Source organism: Macaca fascicularis, chromosome 8, assembly GCF_037993035.2.
Source record: "Macaca fascicularis isolate 582-1 chromosome 8, T2T-MFA8v1.1".
NCBI classification, from domain to species: Eukaryota; Metazoa; Chordata; class Mammalia; order Primates; family Cercopithecidae; genus Macaca; species Macaca fascicularis.
The window spans coordinates 96,640,794-96,663,972 of record NC_088382.1 but is presented as its reverse complement, the minus strand read 5'-3'; the positions used below and the strand labels follow the sequence as shown (position 1 = coordinate 96,663,972).

General features: G+C 35.9%; 1 protein-coding gene and 1 long non-coding RNA gene across 3 annotated transcripts in view; one reads left to right on the top strand and one right to left on the bottom strand.

Moving 5' to 3' along the window:
- Positions 1–23,179, bottom strand: part of CNBD1 (cyclic nucleotide binding domain containing 1) — a 785,154-nt gene that overhangs the window by 727,520 nt on the left and 34,455 nt on the right. For both annotated transcript variants that reach the window (XM_065519430.1, XM_045398475.2), the window contains exon 3: positions 17,594–17,707. In XM_065519430.1, the coding sequence (XP_065375502.1) occupies positions 17,594–17,707 (114 nt within the window). The remainder of the gene's footprint in view (positions 1–17,593; positions 17,708–23,179) is intronic.
- LOC135964766 (uncharacterized) lies at positions 5,098–21,204 on the top strand. The gene is made up of 3 exons (XR_010577388.1): positions 5,098–5,148; positions 15,172–15,269; positions 20,055–21,204. It is a non-coding gene; the product is annotated as an uncharacterized lncRNA (long non-coding RNA).

Genomic DNA, 23,179 nt, shown 5'->3' with positions numbered 1-23,179 from the left:
CTGCATAAGACTCCAATTCACCTCAGCCTTTAATTAGCCACAGACCAAGACCTTCATTGAGACAAGGTTAACTGATAGGGACTTCAAAAGGAGTACTTAAAACTTGGAAAACTTTGTAACTGGGCCTTTAAGCCGCTTGCTTGGGCCCACTCCCATCCTGTGGAGTGTTTTCTCTGTTTAATTAAATCCCTGCTTCGTTCCTGTGTTTTGTTCCTTTGTTACCTTATTTGTGTGTTTTGTCCAGCAATTCTTTGTTAAAAACGCCAAGGACCTGGACAACTCACTCTCAAGGCCCTCCTTCCAGTAACAGTATCACATATGACAATCTACTTGAAACACATTAATAGTTATTTCTTTTCTTAAATGTCCTCACCCCCATCCCAAGCATTGTAGTTTCTCCTTATTTAGTGCATACCTTCCTTCAATCATTTCCCGGCTCCTCTTGCTTCTTTCCTGTCCCCTTTGTCTCTGAATTTCTTCATTCCTGGTTGCTCCATAACTCTAAATTAGAACATTTCTACCAGGCAGAGCAATTCACCCCTTCTCAGCACCTATACCCAGATGCTTCAAACCAAAGCAATCAGGAAGGAAGCATAAAACAAAAAGACCTTCCTTTTAGCATAATCTGCCATTACTCAGTGGCAGTTATCATCATAAATGGATTTTTTTTTAACTCAGACTTGAAACTTCTTGTAACTTTCTACTTTACTGCAAGCAAATCTTATGCATGTAGCCAATTTGTACAAATTGTCATCACTTGGCTACAATAATTCCCCAAGCCATCCAGGCTTTCCTTTTATGTCATGGTAGAGGGGTTGATTTGGGGTACAAAGGACAAGACCAAAGCATGGCAGAGACAATGTTAGATTTCTATTAATATAAACTTTCTTCTTCCTTCCTTCATAAAACTTCCAAAAGTTCCAACTATTGCTCCTATGGCCTGGTATGTCCACTTCTCCCTTGCCTTGCCTTTTTTATTTCTCTTTCTTCTCTTTCTCTTCCTTTCTTCCTTTTTGTCTCCTCTCCCACTTCAAGCTATCACTCCCATCTTGACACCCATGGGGGAGATCATTTAAGGTTTTGAAAAAAATTTTCTCAACAAGTTTCTGGTGACAACTACCAACTCGGGCAATTAGAGTATCAGCTAAGATGGCTTCGACAGCATTTAGAAATCAATAATGTGAAGAATTATCAGATGTGATTCTCTTTGCCTCAGATAATCTTTCTCTTCTTCTGGACAACTTATCCTTCAACTTAAACATTTCTTCCTCAAGAAAGCCTCCTCTGCTTCTCTGATCTTCCAGTACACAATCTGTCCTCAATGTAAGCACTCTCAATGCAACCGCCCCTGCCCTGAAGTCTTCCTCTGACACCCCCTGCACTGCACTTACTACCTCTTACTCAGACCCTGTCAGCACCACGAAGCTCTGAGCACAGAGGTCCTCTCTGACTTGCACTTAGCACACAGTTGGTGCTCAGTATATATTGTCTAACTGAATAAACAAATGACAAGTTATTTGACATAGTTAGTCTGAATCCTCACCCAAATCTCATCTTGAATTGTAGCTCCCATAATTCCCACATGTTATAGGAGAGACCTGGTGGGAGATAATTGAATCACGGGGGTAGTTTCCCCCATACTGTTCTTGTGATAGTGAATAAGTGTCAGGAGATCTGATGGTTTTATAAGGCATTTCCCCTTTTACTTTGCTCTCATTCTCTCTTGCCTCCTGCCATGTAAGACATCCCTTGAGCTGCCATGATCATGAGGCCTCCTCAGCCATGTGGAACTGTGAGTCAATGGAAACTCTTTGCTATAAAAATTACCTAGTCTCAGTAGTGTCTTTATTAGCAATGTGAGAACAGACTAATACAGTATTACTGTGAGGTTTATTTTCAGATAGTGTAAGTTTTATTTTTATTTTTATAATAAATTGGTACAACAGAATAACTATAGGACTGACTTAAAAAAAAAAACAAGAGTACCTCATTCAACAGATTTTGGAATTCAGAGAAAATATGGGTTTCATAGTCGTAACAAGAATAACTTCATTTATTCTAATGTTAAATACATATTTTCAAATAGCCTATGGTTCAAACATTTATTATTTAACCTGAGACCAGATCTACACTAGCATGAAATAAGTACACTTAGATGTAGCTGTATCATATGGGTAATTTCAGCTATGCTAGAGAAAGAAATTAAGTCCAAAAACTCAAAAACTCAAAAGGAACTCACAAGTTCAAAATGCAATTTTGCAGAAACCTTTTTTTTAAGTCTATCAGAATCCATTTGCTCTAGGTTTTCAGTTTCTTCATCTCCAAATATTCATCTTTATTTTTGAACATTTTCTGCTCTCATACATTTAGAGAGAATTTATAATCCATCTAGACTATGCATACACTATACCAATGATTGTCTTAAAATGTGTTTGGGAAAAAAAAATGAGTATTACAGAGAAGCCCTTCATCATTTTAACCCAGATTAAAGCTACATGTTTACTGCTTTTAGATTTAGAAGTAAAATTCTCAGTAAAATTCTTTAATTCAAGCAGCTGGGATATCGTAGCCTCTTTAGAATCTAAAATTCAAACATGTATCAATTCTTTGCATAAAACGTACTTTGACAGCTTTTGGTGTGACTGGCAATTTGGCTGACCAAACATACCGACCATGAGAAACATTCTGAGTCCATGAGAAACATTCCCAACAGACCTCCTTGGGTCAGGCTGCCTTTGGCACATTAGAGAGTAGCCAGTGGAGTCCTGGGGCTAGTGCCAACCAAAATTATTTTGCTCTCCCCTGTTCAAATTATTAAGTTGTGTCTTGGTGGTATAGTGGTGACCATAGCTGCCTTCCAAATTACTGTAAGTTATATAACACAAACTAAGAGAAAATGATTTTATAAAATACTACCATTACCTGGATAAGTTATAAGCCTGGCAACTCCTAAACTTAGCAAGCTACCTCTTTCTCTCTTTTTCTTATCTGATTTAGTACCTAATTAAAATGGAACTTTTTAAGATAATAGATACTGGTTGGACTTCACTAAAAGATCCTAAGTTAAAATATACCAAAAAAATTCCAAACAGACATGCTGTTCACATTAAGTGCAACATGCGACTGGTTGCTAAATTTAATAAATCAAGTATATTATGACCAAAGACCATACACAGCTTTGTAGTTTATCTAATTGAAATAAATCCCTAGATGAATGAATTTATGCTTTAAAATGTGGGCTAAATTCTCCCAGTAGAAACTTTTCCCAATAGAAAAGTTACAGTTTAGGGATTTTTTTTTTCACTTTCTCAAAGAAGAAGAAACACATGAAATAGTAAGCTTGCTGTTCAAATTGTGGTCCATGAACTAGCAGCATTAGCATCAACTGGCAGCTTGTTAGAAACACAGAATCTCAGGCCACACTCAAGACCCTCTGAATTGGAATCTGCATTTTAATAACCTCCCCAAGAGATCTGTGCACATATTAAAGTTTGAAAAACACTAATCTGAAGTTTATTGAAAGTCACTTTGACAGCAAAGTCAGCTTTCTGTCATTCACTGCCTAGTAATTCTACCTCTGTAAATAGTTCATAATTACCTTTTAATAATAAATTCCCATTGTTAAATTAAACAAGCAGGAGGCCACTAGCCTGAGGCTGTCTCAGTACTTTGAGTTCCTAATCAACAAACCACAACTTAACTTAGTATGTAAACAAACAGAAACCCAACTCAGGAGTATATGTTTTGTAACAAATAGCCAGATTTTAGCCAATCACAAACAGCTAAGCTTCAGCCAATCACAGGTAGTCAACTGATTGAATCCTGCTCAAATAAGGCAGATGTTTTATCACACCATTTGCAAATAAGGCAGATACCTTACTGGTCAGTCACATAATTTCTATACTTTGCTCCCTTGTTTGGCCTATAAGAACTCACTGCTCACATGGCTGGTTGGAGTTCTCCAAACCTCTTCTAGTTTTGAGTACTGCCTGATTCTTTGCTCAGATAAACTGTTACATATTTAATTTGTCTAAAGATTTCCTTTTAACACCATAAGGAGTGTGTATGCCACTATCATCCACAATATATATTTCTGGATCCCAATGTGAATGAATCCTATGTGTATTTCTTTGTTTACATTGTTTTGTCTTCTACAGTTAGGGTAAACTGCTGAAGGCCTGAGAGGATTGTTTATTTTTCAGTCTTGTTGATTCATGACATTTCATTTTATAGGGGCATAATTAAAGTTCCAATTGCCTTTCCCTTTTAAAAAAAAAAAAAAAAAAAAAAAAAAAAAAAAAAAACATGATATTTTCAGAAACAGAAAATCACATACCACATTTCCTGCAAGTGGAAGCTAAATAATGTCTTCGTATGAACATAGAGTGAAATAATAGTCACTGGAGACTCAGAACGTTGGGGCTAGGAAAAAGAAACTACTTAATAGGTACAATGTACACTAATTGGGTTATGACTACACAAAATTGCACTTTTACTCCCTAAATCTTTTTTTTTTTTTTTAAAGAAAGAAAACATGTCTAATAGTTCGTTTTCACACTGCTGATAAAGATATACCCAAGACTGGGTAATTTATAAATAAGAAGAGATTTGATGGACTCACAGTTCCATGTGCCTGGGGAGGCCTCACAATCATGGCAGAAGGCAAAAGTCTTGTCTTATGTGGCAGCACACAAGAGAGAATTAGAGCCAAGCAAAAGGGGAAACCCCTTATAAAACCATCAGATCTCATGAGACTTATTCATTACCATGAGAACAGTATGGGGGAAATGGCTCCCATGATTCAATAATCTCCCACCAGGTCCTCCCCACAACACATGGGAATTGTGGGAGCTACAATTCAAGATGAGATTTGGGTGGGGACAGAACCAAATCATATCAGCACGCTTATACTTACCTTTTGTAGCAGCATATGTAAACCTGTGTAATATGAACCAGTGAGGAAAGAAACATGTTCTAATAACATATTCTAAAGGTTTACTTACACAGGTGTTTTTCTGTCAGACACTTCCATTCACTAAAAGAATAGTGTATGATGCCTCTTTAAGAAAGCATGTTTACAAATAATTTTTTTTTAAGTCATGACAGAGTCCATGCTGAATATGCTACAACCATCATATATCCTGAGAGGTGAGTAATTAGGATTGCATGTTTTAAAGAGACAGGATCCTCTGCAACTTCTCATATTTAAAAGGCATTTTATTCTGATTCCCCTTTATATGGATATAGTTTAAATAAGTATTTTAATAGCTAAATAGATTAGTGGTATTGAAAATTTACTTAAATGCTAAGATGTACAAAGAAAATAATTTATTTTCTATAAAAAAGCTAAACCTTTCTCATGAGCTGACAAACCCTCTTCCTCCAATACCATTTTATGGTATCTCAGTCTCATTAATTTGAAGAAGTATAATTAGAAGAACTTTGTCTCTGTCAGGTAAATAAGGCTGTTTTAACAATTTTCTGTCAATTTCATATTTTTTTCTGGACTTGATTTGGGTGTGTGTTGGGGGTGGGTTGGATTGCTTACACGATTCTGGTTGGGGAGAGGAAGCTATCAGCTGATCATCATCATGTTCCTGTTGCAGAGTGGCCGGCAGGTTGGCTCTGGATTGGTATCCACTTAGGAATGACTGGCTTTTTCTGCTTCTGCATCCACTCTTAACTATCTTCCCCTCGTGTCATCAGATTCCTGACTCAGCAGCTTGGTTTTCCCCTTCCCAGAGTCTTACCACCCATCAGTCCTACTGGCAAGTCATTCTACTCTTACCAGTGTTCATGGGAAATTCTGGACCCCCTCCCTGCATGCTAGACACAGACCAAGGGGATCTAATGGCACTAACTTGAGGTAGATCACAAGACATCTGTCTCCACCAGTTCTGTACTATTCTCTCTTCCTGTTGAATGTTCTGTTGAGCCCAATTTAGGTCTTCCTGTACAGCAGTAATTTTCAAGAATCAACTACAAGTTATTTTTTAATTACTAAGGTCCTAGCCTGAAGCCAGGGACTCCAATTTACATAATGTCAGTGGACATATCTGGCATTAGTATTTTTCAAAACTCTTAAGGTGATATTAATGTGTAGTTCAAGTTGATTATCATTGTCCTAGAAGATACAGCTTCCTCAATAACTATCTAGATAGTCTTTCTTGTTTTCTTTTCTTTTTTGAAACAGAGTCTCGCTCTGTCACCAGGTTGAAGTACGGTGGCACGATCTTGGCTCACTGCAACCTCCACCTCCCAGGTTCAAGAGATCCTCCTGCATCAACTTCCTGAGTAGCTGGGACTACAGGTGTGTGCCACCACGCCCAGCTAATTTTTATATTTTTTTAATAGAGACGGGGTTTCACCATGTTGACCAGGCTGGTCTTGGTCTCTTGACCTCGTGATCTGCCTGCCTCGGCCTCCCAAAGTGCTGGGATTACAGGCATGAGCCACCACCTCTGGCCCAACTATCTAGATATTCTACACTCCTGACTGTGAGATTCATACCAAGGATGGGAGTGGATAAAGATAAGCAGTTGTTTAGTTTATCTCACTTTATCTCTATAGCTCTCCTCTTTCTCATATGCCTCTGTTGCAGTAGGTAGCTAGTAAGGCATGAACAGGGCAGGAGACCCTCCCCAACCCAAGAATGTCAGGTAACCATAAGGTGATAGGCAGTTGTTAACTATCTCTCTAAAATTGTAATTGGCGCTGGGCATGGTGGCTCACACCTGTAATCCCAGCACTTTGGGAGGCCGAGACAGGTGGACCACTTAAGGTCAGGAGTTCAAGACCAGTCTTGCCAACATGGTGAAACCCTGTCTCTACTAAAAATACAAAAACAATCATCTGGGCATGGTGGTGCATGCCTGTAGTCCCAGCTACTTGAGAGGCTGGGGCATGAGAATCGCTAGAACCCAGGAGGTGGAGGGTGCAGTGAGCCAAGATCGTGCCACTGCACTCCAGCCTGGGTGACAGAGTGAGACCTTGTCTCTAAATAAATAAATAAATAAAGTTAGCTGGGCATGGTGGTGGGTGCCTGTAATCCCAGCTACTCAGGAGGATGAGGCAGGAGAATGGCTTGAACCCAGGAGGCGGAGGTTGCAGTGAGCCAAGTTTGCACCACTGCACTCCAGCTTGGGTGACAGAGTGAGATTCCATTTAAAAAATAATAATAATAATAATGGTCGCAGCCAGCACCAGAGAAAGGCAGGCTCCCAAAAGACAGAAAACACGTGAAACTAGTAATCAGCAGTTTTCTAATAAGATTCCAGTAATTGAGTGAAGTGGACTTACACGTACACATTATGAGGTAAAATGGCAGAGTTTAACAGGTATATGACTTTCTAGGGACATTCAACTGGTAAGGGAAGCCTCAAGTGAGCATGCATACAACTCTAGTAAACACACTGTGCATGCTCACCTCCCAAGTGTCAGCAGGCCACTGTGGATGCAGACAGCCCACCCCAAGGGAAGAACCAGGGGAGAAGGAATGCAGGACCCCAGAAGTATGCCAGCGTATAAAACTCCAAGTCAAAGGTCAAACAGCACACTTGATCTCTCCTGTTGCCCACTTGCCCTCTTCTAGGTGTACTTTATGTCTTTTCATTCCTGCTCTGAAACTTTTTAATAAACTTTCACTCCCGCTCTAAAACTTGCCTCAGTTTCTCCTTCTGCCTTATGCCCCTTAGTTAAATTCTCTCTCCTGAGGAGACAAGCATTGAGGTTGCTGCAGACCCAGACAGATTTGCCACCAGTAACACCTCCATTTTATATCTTCCTCTTACTTAAAGTAATATTTTTCCTGCTCTATTATCTATGGCACATGGGATACAAGGAAGGAAACAGTCATAAGGGAATATATATCAAAAGTTAATACAAAAATATTATCTTCATTACATATATTTATCTCCCTACAGTATCTGTAACATCAACTAGAAAATGGAACCTTAGATTAATAGAGCTAAAAGGAGAACTGACTGTCATCTACCTGAGCATTTTATTTTAGATATAAGGTAACTAACGTCCAGATAGACTGACTTCTCCAAAGTCATATAGTTACTGAGTGGCAAAATAGACACTATATGTCAAGGCAATGCACATTCACTCCAATGCACTCTTAATTATTAGCTGGATTCTACTCATCTGAATTTCCAAAGAGTTCTTATACATCTTGTCTGGAAAGTTAATTGTATATGAATATATCATTATGAAACCACCATTGCAAAAATTGTAACAGTGAGAAATTTATGGCAATGAAGGAGGTTTGATCTGGCCAACCCTCATCTTGCCTTTGGCCTTCAAGTTGCCCTTAATTGTCCCTGGGCATGGGACAAGCTACCTTTGGGAGATATTTAGCTTATAGTTTAAATGATAATAGCCCTCCCCCAAAACTCAACTGCATTTGTAAAGCTAATGGAAGACCACAAGCCTAGGAGGATAGAGGAGCCTGAATTCAGCTAAGGTGTAGACATAAACAATTGCCAGCCATTATGCTGGAGGTCACAAGACATGTAACTTCTCCAATTATACCTGAAGGTTAACATCACTATTGTAGAATCTCAAGTTGGCTTTTTGATACGTCTTTTCAGGTTTTTTGCATGTCTAATGACACTATGGCTCTACCAGGACCCACCAACTGCTCCTATGGCCCCACCCAGAAGCCATTCAGCACGCAGGAGGACCATTTCCCACATTCCTATGGTTGCATCCACAATTAATAAGTAGCAAGCACTCATTTCCTAACTACCCATAACCCTTCCCCCAAACTACCTTTGAGAAACCCTAGCCCCCAAATTCTCTGAGAAACTGATTTGAGTAATAATAAAATTCTGGTTCCCTGTTCAGGTGGCTCTGCATGAATTAAACTCTCTACTGCAATTTCCCTGCCTTGATAAATCAGCTCTATCTGGGCAACAGGCAAGAAGAACCCATTGGACGGCTATAATTATAATCTTTTTTCTATACTAGACATGTGCCATTTTGAGTTAAGCATCTTTCTTCTTTACTATTCCATTTGATACATTTGCTCAAGCATTCAATTCATATGAATCAACTATTCTGCTCCTTTTTCTGAGAGTGCACTTTAGATAAAATAATATTGATTTTGTGAAGTATATAGTTTAAGGAAAGTGTAGATTAGGTAGATACCATGCAAGTTTTTTTTTTCATTTTTATTCATTTGAACTCTTTACAAGAAGAAACTTCTTCACTTAATATTATATATCTGACTTTTAGTTTAACATTTTCTTCAAAATTAACCAACTTTCATTATGATTAATTGAGTAATCTGAATACAGTCATATGTTGATTAATGATAGAGATACTTTCTGAGAAATGCATCATTTGGAAATTCTGTCATTGGGTAAACACCATAGAGTGTGCTTAACGAAACATAAATGCTATATCCTGTTACATACCAAAGCTAATATGGTATAGCCTATGACTTCTAGGCTACAAACCTGTACAGCATGTTACTGTACCAAATATTATAAGCAATTGTAATACAATGGTAAGTATTTATGTATCTAAGCATATCTAAACACAAAAAAGGTAGAGTTAAATTAAAATACAGGATTAAAGATGTAAAATGGTATACCTGTAGAGGGCACTTCCCTTGAATGGAGCCTGCAGGACTGGAAGTTGCTCTGGGTGAGTCAGTGAGTGAGTAGGACATTATTGTACACACATATAGACTTTATACACACTGTATACTTAGGCTACACTAGATTTACTTGTAAAATATTTTTCTTTCTTCAATAATAAATTACACTTTGATTATGGTAACATTTTGACTTTATAAGATTTTTCATTGTTTTCAATGTCTTTACTCTTGCAATAACACTAAGCTTAAAACACAAACACATTGTACAGCTGTACAAAAATATGCTCTGTTTCTATATTTATCTTATAGCATTTTTCTATTTTTACAATTTTTTATTTTTATTTTTACTTTTTAATTTTTTTTTTGGTTACAAATACACAATTACAAACATTAGCCTAGGCCTATATAGGGTCAGGATCATCGATATTACTGTCTTCCACACCCATGTCTTGTCCCCCTGGAAGGTCTTCAGGGACAATAACACACACGGAGCTGTCACTTCCTATGATGAAAATGCCTTCTTCTGGAATCCCTCCTGAAGGGACTGCCTGAGGTTGTTTTACAATTAACCTTTTTTTATATATAAATAGAATAAATACACTCTAAAATCACAATAAAAGTTATAGTAAATACATAATCAATAACATAGTCATTTATCATCATCATCAAGTATTATGTACTATACATAATTGTATGTGCTGTGTTTTTATATAACTGGCAGCACAATAGATTTGTTTACATCAACATCATCATAAAAACATAAGTAATATGTTAAAGTATGACATTACAGGCAGCTATGAAGTCCCTGAGTGATAGGTAATTTTTCAGTCCCATTTTAATTTTATGGGACCACCATGGTATATGTGATCCATTGTTGACTGAAATGCATGTAGTGCATGACTGCATATTGGAAGAAGTATTATAGCTAATAATTCAAATACATCATTGGTTTCCCCTTAGCTTCTGCCACATTATTTCTGGTTTACACCTTCTAGAAAAATGTACCCCTCATTGATAAACATTTTGCCTAATATCTACCAATCTAATACAAATACTATAATTGTTAAACTTAATCAGAATTTTTTAAAATTGTTTTGATATTTTAGTGCTGACTAACCCCTTCTGGAACTAAAATGGTCAAAATCTGGTAACATTTTTATAAAAGTCAAACAAAATTATAACAAGTAAGCAGCCTTCTTTGTAAATACTTCAATTTCCACCCCCGTAAAAATGTCACATTTTGCGTAATATTGACATTTTAATATTATTATTCTTCCAGTCTGGGGCATGGAATATCTTCTTACTTTTTTGTGTCCTCTTTAATTTTTTTCATCAGCATTAAAATTTATAGTTTTCCTTGTAGAGACCTTTAAGTTCTTTGGTTAAATTTTTTTCCTAGGTATTTTACAATTTTTGTGTCTATTGTAAATGGGATTGCTTTCTTGATTTCTTTTTCAGATTGTTTGCGGTTGGCATATATAAATGCTACTGATTTTTTATGTTGCTCTTGTATCCTGCAATTTTACTGAATTTTTTTTATCATTTCTAACAGTTTCTGGTGGAATCTTTAAGGTTTTCTAAATATAAGCTCATGTCATTTATGAACAAGGATAATGTCACTTCTTTCTTTGTGACTACAGTAAACAATAGTCTATTGTATATTTCAAAATAGCTAGTAGAGAATAATTCAAACATTCCCAGCATAGATCAATGTTTAAGATAATAAATATTTCAACTACCATGATTTGATTATTATACATAATATAAATTTATCAAAATATCACATGTCCAAAAATGCATACATCTATTATGTATCAATAAAAAGTCACATTTGAATAAATATATTTTTAACAAAGGTTTCCATAATGCTTTGGATGCTTATTATTTGTTTCTTCAATTACAAATGTTTCCTTAAACTTTTGATATAGGAGCTAAAAATAAATTATTTAGGCAGATAGTGAGGGTGAAGGAGTCCTCGGCAAGGCTTGCCTTTTAACAAAAAGCGGCCCCCAAATAATTTCTTTTCTAACAAAGAGCAGCCCGAAAAATCCAGCTGCAAACATAGATAAGCAAGCTAAAAGCTTGCAAGGTGAATGCCAACAGCTGTGCCAATGGAAAAGGGCTACCTGGAAACCAGGTATGTTCAACACGGAGGCTCCATCTTCCCTTTTCTTTGTCACCACATGTACACTAAGTAGAAAAGCAGGCAACATGGTGAGGCAGAGAACCCTTCTGCATAATAAAAGATTAGGGTGAGGTAGCCAGATTCTTCGCGGGCTATGCAAACAACACACCTAATCCTAACCAGTTCTTTACGCTATGCAAATGGCATACCTGGTCTGACCAATTTTTTGTGGCCTATGTAAATCAAACACCACCTCCTCAAGCTCATCTATAAAACCCCCTGCACATTACTGGGGACCAGAAGACCCACTTGAGACCCCTTCTCTCTGCAGGAGAGAACTTTTCCCTTTCTTTTGTCTGTTAAACCTCTGCTCTTAACCTCACTCTCTTGTGTCCACGTCCTAGTTTTCCGTGGCCGTGGAACAACAAACCTTGGTTATTACCCCAGACAATGAGACCACTTCATTTCTTTTTCACTCCTGACATAAATTGACCTAAACACACATTGATGAAAAATCTATGTCTTTTCTTATTGCTTAAAGGGTAGATATTAAATTTATTGAAGTAAACAATGTAGCAATTTTTTAAATCACTGTGATTTTATGTATTAATGTATCTTACACCTAGGAAAGCATTCATTATTTACAGTGGCTATCTTCTTTGTGCAGGATGCTCCCCCTCCCCCATTTCTTTTGCTAACAGGTTCTATGCCACTGGGCAGCCAATCTCAATCCTTTTTCAGGATTATTCTGGCTGAAAAAAATTCCTTTTTATCTCCAGTGTTAGAGGTGTTACAAGTTCAAAACTCCTGGTAACGATGTTCCCCGCCACACGGAGAAAGGTCACAATCACCAAGAGAGAATTGGGATAATCTACAAATATGAGCAGGGATGAGAAGTAGAGGTTTGACAAGCACTCCAGATCTTGTAACCCTTTTCTCTAAGGCTGGCTTTTCCCATCCTCCAGTAGGTTAGGTGAATCAATAGGCAACTTTTTAAAATGTTCCTCAAGGGAACTTATGTTCCTTTGAGTCCAATTTCTATTACAATTCAAAGTCTGGACTAATTCATGATCTAATCTAAAAACTGAAAGATGAATTCATGAAGATAAATTGTGCTTAAATAATTATTAGCAGGATTATTGCTTAAGGCTATCTCCCTTGAGAAGATCTGACTCATAAACTCTAGAGGAGCAAGGACCATATTCATCTTACTCTACACTACCACAGTGCCTGCTATATAATAGCTACTTGGTAAATAATTGGATTAATTAATAAAAGAAAGAGTTGAATGTCAATATAGAAAAGGGTGGTTATACTGTCCAATTTAACACAAAATCGGAAGATTTCTTGACGCCAGAATGTTTCTCTTCTATGTATTTAAATCACAAACATCATGACTTTCTATCTTAAGCCAGGGTTCTCAGATTTTAAAAATATTTCTCATCATAGTACTGAGAATAAAGTTTGGAGAGTACAAATTTGAGTAAATGTTCAAAGGCAAACAGATTGAGCTGTAGTTTACATATTCTGGGTAAAAATCACTGCAATATTTATTTAGGAATTTTTCAAGTGTAGAAAGTTACAATTACATTTAAAAAATGTAAACTATTTACCAAATTCACTTTAACAGCACTGTTCTCAGGAAGCCATCTAGCTTTATAATACTTCCAAGACTGTCATTAAAAAGTAAATGAAAATATCAAAACAGTAAAGTTATAATTTTTGTGAAAAAGAAAGTTCTAAAATAAGCATAGAATAGGTTGAAAGCAAAAGGACTCCCTAGCATTTTTTTTAAATTAGTACATTTATAATTATGTATTCTAAACATAAGATATAGATGTAAATCTGAGATTATGCTCCATCTTTCTGTAATGAGTAAAGATGGCTCAAAATGGCAATCACATTTTGTTGTTGTTATTGTTTAAAAAAGATGATCATTATGTTTATTGGGAACAGGTAAGTCAATTATTGTACAGTATCATCAAAAAGAATTATTGGCCCTGCACGGTGGCTCATGCCTGTAATCCCAGCACTTTGAGAGGCCAAGGTGGGCGGATCACAAGGTCAAGAGATCCAGATGGTCCTGGCCAGCATGGTAAAATCTCGTCTCTACTGAAAATACAAATTAGTTGGGCGTGGTGGTGGGAGCTGGTGGTGGGAGCCTGTAGTCCTGGGAGGCTGAGGCTGGAGAATTACTTGAACCTGGGAGGCAGAGGTTGCAGTGAGCTGAGATCCGGCCACTGCACTCCTGCCTGGGCAACAGTGCAAGACTCCCTCTCAAAAAAAAAAAAAAAAATAGAATTCTTAGGATGATAATCACAACATTGTTCATTTCATCTAGCCATTGGAATATGGTAAATCATTTCATTTCACAGCCCCCTTTAAACATACTGGTACTTTATATAAGGTGAAGTTTCCATCTTTTTGTTGCTGTTGTTTAATCTATTTGAAAAATGGTCGATTTCTTGACAGATGGTATAATGTACATAAAACATCACTGCCATCAATAGTGCATGATAATAATGAAAACAAGTACAATTTAAAAGTGTTTTCAATGCATAACTCTGAAGTAGGGGATCAATATTGTCTGTCCTCCTTTTCTGAGTGAAAACTGAGTGTGAGTTAACAGACTTCTTTCTTAAAAGTCATGTTTCTGCTATTGAGTGAAACAAACACACAAAACCAAGTCTTTTGGGTCAAAACTGAGTGTTCTTTTTAAAACAACACAGCTTCCTCTCTATTTGATTTCCTACATATGTGAATATGCCAAAAATTTACCTTCTTATCAATCCATGAATAAAATAGCAGTACTTCCTCTTCTTATCCTATTCTTCAAGTTTTGTTCAAATAGAATTGTTTCTCAATGTCTCAGCCAGGTCTTCTGCTTATTTTCATTTGTGTGCCTTGCTCCATATGGACTTAACGTTTCTATGTAGCATTTCTCCTAATCTCCTTGAACATGGCTGTCTTCCTTCAATATTTACTAAATGACCTGGCATCACCAGCTACCCACAGCCAGGCAGGTACCTTATTTGCTATTGTAGCTATCACATAATATTTGTGTTAAATGAATTATAGTGTTAAATATGACAATGATAATAGGTAAATATTGTTGATGAATAATTGTAATAGTGTAAATGTTAACAGTGTAGGTATTTAGTGTCTGCTAACTTGCAAGTTTCCTCATCAGTTTTATTCCTTTAAAAGATTATTGGATTTACCTAAGCTCAGTTTCCATCATCAGGGTATCTATAGATATATCACATTGAATGAGGGACCCATGTATACTAAGCTAAGAAGAAAATTCACAATTTTCTTAATATATTTTAGGAGATTCTATTTAATTCAATTTAAGTTGTGGTTTTGTTTCATTTTGTTTTGTTTTTTGGGTTTTTATTTGTTTGTTTGTTTTTTTAATAGAGTCATGCTCTGTCTCCAGGCTGGAGTGCGGTGGTACGATCTTGGCTCACTGCAACCTCCTCCTCCCAGGTTCACGCGATTCCCCTGCTTCAGCCTCCCAAGTAACTGGGATTACAGGTATGCGCCACTATGCCTGGCTAATTTTTTGTATTTTAGTAGAGGCAGGGTTTGACCATGTTGGCCAGGATGGTCTCGAACTCCCAACCTCAGGTGATCTGCCTGCCTTGGCCTACCAAAGTGCTGGGATTACAAGTGTGAGCCACCATGCCCAGCCCCTAATTTTCTTCTGAGCCTCCACTTTCTCTCTTCTAATCTTATCCCATGTGCTTCATATAGTGTCAACAATATTCCCCACTCTTCAGGTGGACATGCAATTCAAGATTGGCAAATTCAGCACAGTGACAATCCAGGGATATGATATAATTTAATTAGAGGTTTCAATGAGTCTCCTGCTGGGCCTGTTTCAGAACACCTCTGTTCTCACCTGAATAATAAAATAAATCAATGTGGTCTTCCCAGACCTATTACATGATATGTGAAGATGAAACCAACCCAGCAAAGAGGAGGCAGAGATACAGAGAAAACTGAGTCCCAATGTCATCATTTAATGGTGAAGTTAGCTCTACAGCAAAACATTTCTAAAGTGTGATTCTTAAAATTCCCCTTGATTCTTAAGCTAATTTTATTGGCTTTTCAGACACTTAAACAAATCTTAATTAGTATACTGTATCTTCCTAGTTCTTGTGTATTTGGCAGTCCACTCTTTATTTTCACATTTAAACCACAGTTTTACTGTTAAAACACATTTGGGGTCTGTCTCTTTTCTTAAAAATATAAAGATGGTATTTCATTACCAAGTATGTTGACAGCCACTGGGTGCCTCCCTGTAGTCCTCTCAAAGTTTAATGTTTTAACTAAAGAAGCAGACCACTGCTGGTAGATTAATGAATAAATATGGGGGCAAGATGAACATATCAGCTATCTATAAAGGCTCTTGGTCCCTTATTCTATAGACAGAGCTATATTTACAGGTCTCTTTCTAATCAACGAGATTAGAATAGAAATTGAGTATACTTGGAATCAAAAAGTACAAAATATTTTTATTAGATATTTCTAGAGTGATGTTAATTTGATAAATCACAGTATAAGCATTGTATGATCATTCCAGGCAGGCTTACTATCTAGGGATGTAGTTTGATCTACATGACAGATACAGTGTTGGAAAAAGTTATATTTGAATTTCTGTTTTTATAAGATTTTATTAATTTAACAGAATTGTTCTTGAAAAGGCAGAGCAACTCCATCTCCCAGAGATTCTTCCCAGTCAACTAATATGATATGTTTCACATAATACTGCCCTATGGCTATAAAGAAAAGAAAGGTATGGGATAATGAAATAGATCTATGTCTCTCATGCTGATATCTTCCAACCCCTGGAAACATATTTGTTACAACAATTTTGTTTGAATTTTTACATTTGTATTGTTGATATAAATAAATGAAAACATATTCTTGATCAACTCCCTTACACAGCCAGTAAGCAGTTTGCCCATGGGGCAACACACATCTACTACTCACAATTATGGGTCAGTCCCTCTGTTAAATATCAGAAATAAAAATACTGACTAGTAAACACACAAGCAAAATACAGTCTTACAGATACGGCAATACAAGTTATTAGAGAGTACGGCAGTGGGGTAGCCAAGGATGTCAAGAGGTCAACTCTACTTGAATAGTATGGGGTAGGAGGTTTCCACATCCACTGTAAGATACTTAAGGAACAACAAAGAGAAGTGAGAATGCCTTTCTAGGTACTGCACTGATATAAGAACCTTACATTTCCACTGGGCCCAGGGACAATTTGAGAGGAGCTGCATCACAATGTGATCTGGCAATCCATCTTCATCCTTTACTGAGAGGGCAGTTACACCTTCTGCAACACCCTTAAGTAATCTCATTGTTTGACTTTAAAAACACATAAAGCACATCTAAGTACAGGTCCACCTAGAAGCAGGAGCCAAGTAAAAAAGGCTTCACAAATGCCTTTTAGTGCCCCACGACTTTGTCATTTATACCTTGATACACAACACACCTCCGAATATCCTCCACCCACAAACACTCTAATCCTTTCCATTGGGAAGTTTCTCATGAAATTTTGTAGAATATTTTAATCCCTTTCATAAAAACTGCTATTCATTAGTAAAAGGTAACAATTCTTTGACAAAAAGTTTAAATAAATATGATCCTTAGCAGTGGACACATATTTTTGCTGAACAAAAAATGAATTTACCCTTACAAACTAATTTCTGTTTCCTTGGCTGCTCCCTAGTGTAGAGGGCTGGAAACTGGTCAAATATTTTCAGTATTGAGTTCCACTTATGTGAGCACAAGCACACTCATACACACTCATCAACCTTGCTTTCGAAAGAAGGTATCATTACCTTTGTTCCTCCTGTTTGAAAAGTTTAGGAAGTCTGGTTTTTTGGTGCAGGAATACTTTAGGATATTGCTTCATAAATGTATCGTGAGGTGATAAGGTATTGCTTATACTCCGGCTTAAAAAGAAGACAGAAATTAAATTGTAAGTGTCGTAGGATAACAGCTTCCAAGAGAAAGATTTTTAACTCAATATATACATATCAATTCTATACTGAATATTTAGTCTAAGAAGTAACTAACAAAAATATAAAATATCAATATTTTGTGCTTTAAAAATATCCAAATCTCAGTGAGAAACATTTTAAGAAATACAAAATGTATGATAATATATGATAATATCGATGTCAAAAATTTAATTTTTGAAGTTGTCTTTTTAAAACTCATATTTCTATAATTGATTAAAGTTTTATATAATGTACTACAGAATTAAAATCCCTCTAAAATTATTTAAAATAGTTTACATCTACATTACTAGAGAGAATATTTATCTGAATCTTTGCCATCTTGTATTAAAATCTCATGCAGTATTTTTTAGGTCTAGGGTAAAGATGTGTTACAACAAAAGATCAGCATTTTCCAAATTCAGATCACTGAAATTACCTAAGATGCTTTTTGTAAGTAAAAATTTCTGATCCATTTATTGATAATCATAAACTCCAACGGTGGAGCCCTGGGTGGGTTTCTCTTTTTTAAATACATTCCTCAGGATGACTCTTACATGCAGCTACAGCTTGATCTATGGCAAATACCAAAAATGCCAATAAGCAAGATCCAGAGAATAGCACATTGTCATTAAATGTTAGGTAATGATATTTGTTTCTGGAAAATCCACCACATTCAATTTTAAATTGACAACACCATGAAAAGTTTGTCAATTTTTTAAAAAATGCTAAACATTCATCTTGAGGGCTTATTTCAATAAGTATAAAAAATTGTCGTACTTCAAATTGAACACTGACAAACATCTTAGCCAATAGTTGCCACATGACAATGAACACAAAAATCCTCAAGAGAAGGCTTTTTTAAAAAGTCTTTTTCATTTTTATTGTAAATAATAACAACACATTCTAAAATATTTATAACAGCTTTTTCTTCTCTTGGATAATGTTCCTAAAACACCATATTGACGCTTTACACAAGACAAATTCTACATACTTTAAAAATCTTATTTAATGTAACTTAATTGATTCAAATAACACAATATGATGTGATTTTCTATATTAGGCATTTTTATTCATTTTCTCACAGTGTAGAGATACATTCACCAAGCATCAAATCTTTTTAAAATCTGACCACTGATTTATTGGAGGCTTCCCAGAAAAAAATTTTTTGTTGTTTGGAACTCACATTCTACAATCATCTATTTTACACATCTACCTGTTTTTCACTGGATACTTGTTATATTTGAATCATTGTACTAAGATCTTTTACATTGTTTTGTATTATTGCACATTTATATAACCTGACAACATGTTTTATTTGAGTTACTTTATTGACCCTTCTGCACAAAAAGAAACTGCAACTTTAATAGTTTGCCTAATTCATATAACTAAGAAGTGGAGGACACAGGGTACAAATGAAAACTAAATTGACTCCAAAACCCATTATTTTAACTGCTGGGATATTCTACCCCCCAATTAATAAAACATAATTAGTTCTTGCTATGTGCCAGGCACTCTTCTAAGTAATGTATATGTATCTTACTTGACTGTATTAACTAGATACTCCTATCCATTTTGTTCCCAAAAAGATGCTGAGGTTCAAAGAGTACAAAAGTGTAGACATATGCAGCCTATACTACAAAACTTGGAATCCTATTCCAATCTGTGATCTGGTTAGATCATCTTTGGAGTGGCTAAAAAATTTATTCCCAAATACTAAGACTTTTACCCAAGTCATTTTTTATGTGTATAATCTTAGTTATACTTACATACTTTATGTATATAACCTTAGTTAGCTGCCTCCTTCACCTAATTCTTGAGAATTTCCAAGATGTGGTTGGTAATGTACATGGATTCAGTGTTTAGGATCTGGGTCTCCAAAAGTAGTATGTCCAAAAAGTGAAATACGTGGAAGGTTGAAATGGAAGAGTCAAATACTAGAGCTGGAGATGACATGATTTTCAGATTGAGCCCCTAAATGACCTGTAATGCTATAATGTATATTCTATGTTCCAAAAATGTAATGTAGAACATATTCCTACTTCTGAATCTCTTGTTGAAACAACAACATATGTCTGTGTGTTCAGTAGAAAAGTATTATTGTCTAAAACCATGTGAAATCTGTAAATAAATGTATCTAAATATGGAATATAGAAGTAGCTGAGGGGAAACATAAAATAATTAGCATGCCAGAGACAAAGAAATGTTTAGAATTATGGTAGAGTTGGACAGTAGATCATGGACCTAAATACCTATTTCACCCTTCAACTCTGTCCTGAAGATGTTTTTTGTGATTTACCAGGCTATGAGTAAATACTACCCATGGACAAAGAAGTTGCCACTTCATTGAAGCTTACCTGCAATGAACTCATCTATAAGAAAATAACTCCAACTTCCTTAAGCAGATGAAAGGGAAATACATTCAAAATATATAGGTTTACACAGCAGAACTCTAGAGCACTCTCAGGATTCTGTATATACAGAGATTACAAAATTAAATGCTTATCATATCCAAGCAAGTATCATAAGGTGGGAACTGTGGTAAACTGAAAAGACCATGTCCACATGGAGGGACCTGTGACCTCGCCCTTAAGACCACATGTATTAATAGAAGTTCAATGTGTTCAGATCCTGTAGTTTTCTACAGAAGTCAGAAATCTGTACTCTCATGTAAAAATGTCCTATTTTTAAATGTTAATAACTGCTATGGATTGTATGGTTCCCCCTCTCCCAAAAAGGCGTATGTTAAAGCTCTAACACCCAGTGTGACTATATTTGAAGATAAATGCAGTCTCCCTAACTACAAGGGAGGTTGGTAAATGTAGTCTAGCCCTGTGCCGAAAAAGAAGATAAAGTTTGGAGGAGCATACGGAAGCCTTTAAAGTAGATATAAAACCACTGACTATATTAGATTTGGATGTATTATTATTTAGAAATGTGTTTGTCATTTTACAGATAAGGAAATGATGCATATAAAGTTTAAATTACCTGCCTATGCTTATATAAACTAGCAAAATAAGTGAACACATTCCAATCATCTTGCTCTAAGATTAAGGGTCTTCCATTTCTCATCATAGGCACAATCTAGTAGAGAAGGAAGGAAGGAACACGCCGTACTGTCAGGGAATACTACTGAGGGCTTTAAGTGATCACCCTTCCCCTGTTCTAGGCTAATCTACTTGGTGTTCTCATGGCTGAGTTCTACCCAGTGGAATATAAAAGAGAAGGCAGAAGGATGTGCCAAAAAAGATTCTTCCACAGAAGATTCTCAAGGTCCTTTTCCCTTCCAGCTTGATGCAGAGGAACAAGGTGGCCTTGGAAGCCACACAATAAAGACTGAAGAGCAAATGTTTAGTAGAGGCCTGAGTTTCTAAACTAAAAGAACAAACTGTCAATGAAAAGCACCCCTTTATAGCATTATGTGGGAAAGAAATAAAATTATATTGTGTAAAGCTACTGAGATTTAGTGTTTATCTATAGCAACCAGAAATACCCTAATGCAATATTTCTTCTGCATTTCATTCAGTTTTGCTCATATGTCTGAAAACATAATAAGCTTTTAATAAGATGCTTATTGATTAATTATATTTATGTGTTTGCCCTAAGGCAATTCACATTTTTCATTTTAAGTTAACTAAAGCAAGTCATAAAAGTTGAATATATTCAATCACTTATAGATTGTTTCCTCCTGAATTTGTCTTACAACTATCATAACACCTACACACGTATTTGATGAAAATTAAAAGAAATACAAGTGATATCCTGATAAAGGAGGCAGGTACCTTTGATAAGAATTAAGCTGATTCTATATTTTATATATACGATATGTATATTGCATATATAAACACATTTTCATAATGCATGTCATTCTTTTATTACAATATGAGTTGAAAAATAAACATTCCTTAAAAATGTCAGTGTATTTAACATTAGGCCACTACAAAGTTTCACACTATTCAGTGTCTTCTGTTCTTATTTAAAATTTTTTTTGGAAATGTGAGTTTCTAGCCTTATTCATGGACAAAGCTCATAGCCAATGACTTTATGCCTTCAAAATTATATTTTTTCAAAGAAGTTCCACATGCTATCGCAATTAAACATTAAGATTAATCTCAAACTTTTCATTTTCATAAAGTACTAAAGGAAAATTTAAAGATCTGTTTGACAAAATTAACTGCAAGATTGAATGTAAACCTCTGAAGAGAGATATTGATCAGTCATAAAAATTTACTTCCCCTGAAATAACTAACTAAAGTTCTCCCTATTTTGAGAATCAATATACGATTTGCACATAAAACTGAAGTCCTATAACCTTATATGAAGTATTTAAACCTTTCATTTATTTTTTTATCTTTAGAAAAGGACTTCCTATCTTTAGGATTGTTATAGTAGCTAGAAATAATAAAAGTAAAACTTCAGACCCACTGTTAATAGTATATTAGGCATGTAAAAATGTTAACTGTTAATGTAAATCCAGGTACAGAATGTACAGCATTTAGATATCAGACAGTTTTTAAATTTTTATTAAAATCACAGGGCTAGAAGCCTCACTTTTAATGGAAAAAAGGACAAGAATGTGAGTCACCATTAAATCTTCCTGTAGCAGTACATATAAATGCAGTGCCTGTCATGTTAAACGCTATTAAGACTAGAAAAATCTAGTTATGAGAAAGATTTGTTAAAAAGTACCTAGACACAGACTCAGGAAAAATGTTGATCATTAGAACAGAACTATTAAAAAGGAAATATCTGGCACTCATATACTGGTAGGGTAGAACCTATCTTACACCTTAGAAGAACACACCTTCTAACACACCTTAGAACACACCTTATATGCACACATGCCAAAATGCAAAAAAAGAAAAAAAGTCTTCAAGCTTTTTGCAGCATGGCAGTCTTGATTCTCTAAAGAGCCCTGTTGTTGCACATATCCTGCATAACAAATTTCTGATGCATTACTGGTCTTATGAAAGGTGACCTAGGTCTCCAAGGCCCACCACATTGCAAGAAAAGAAGGGGGAAAGTGAGTGGATACTTGAGATGTGAGCAATGGGCAGAGAGGAGGGGTACGGTGTTCTAAAGGCAGTCATTGATACGAAGGAGCATGGGTGGGAGGAATTGAGCCATGACCGAGGAACAAGGAGGGGAGCCCAGCCATCTTTGTGGAAGGACTCTTGAAGGAGAATGGAGTAGCTTAGCTTGATGGTGCACACTGAGTCTAGGAAGAGATAGATATAAATTTTCTGTTGAAGAATTTTTCATAATTTAGGCCACATGTTACTACTACATGCTAATAAGCAAATCTTTCACAGAAAGATCACCTGGAAAGATAAGCTGCCATAAGTGCAAGCCAGCAGCAACAACATCAGATTTATATCCCTAAGCCTATAAATTACCCTATGTTAGACATAAAATATAAAAGAGTTA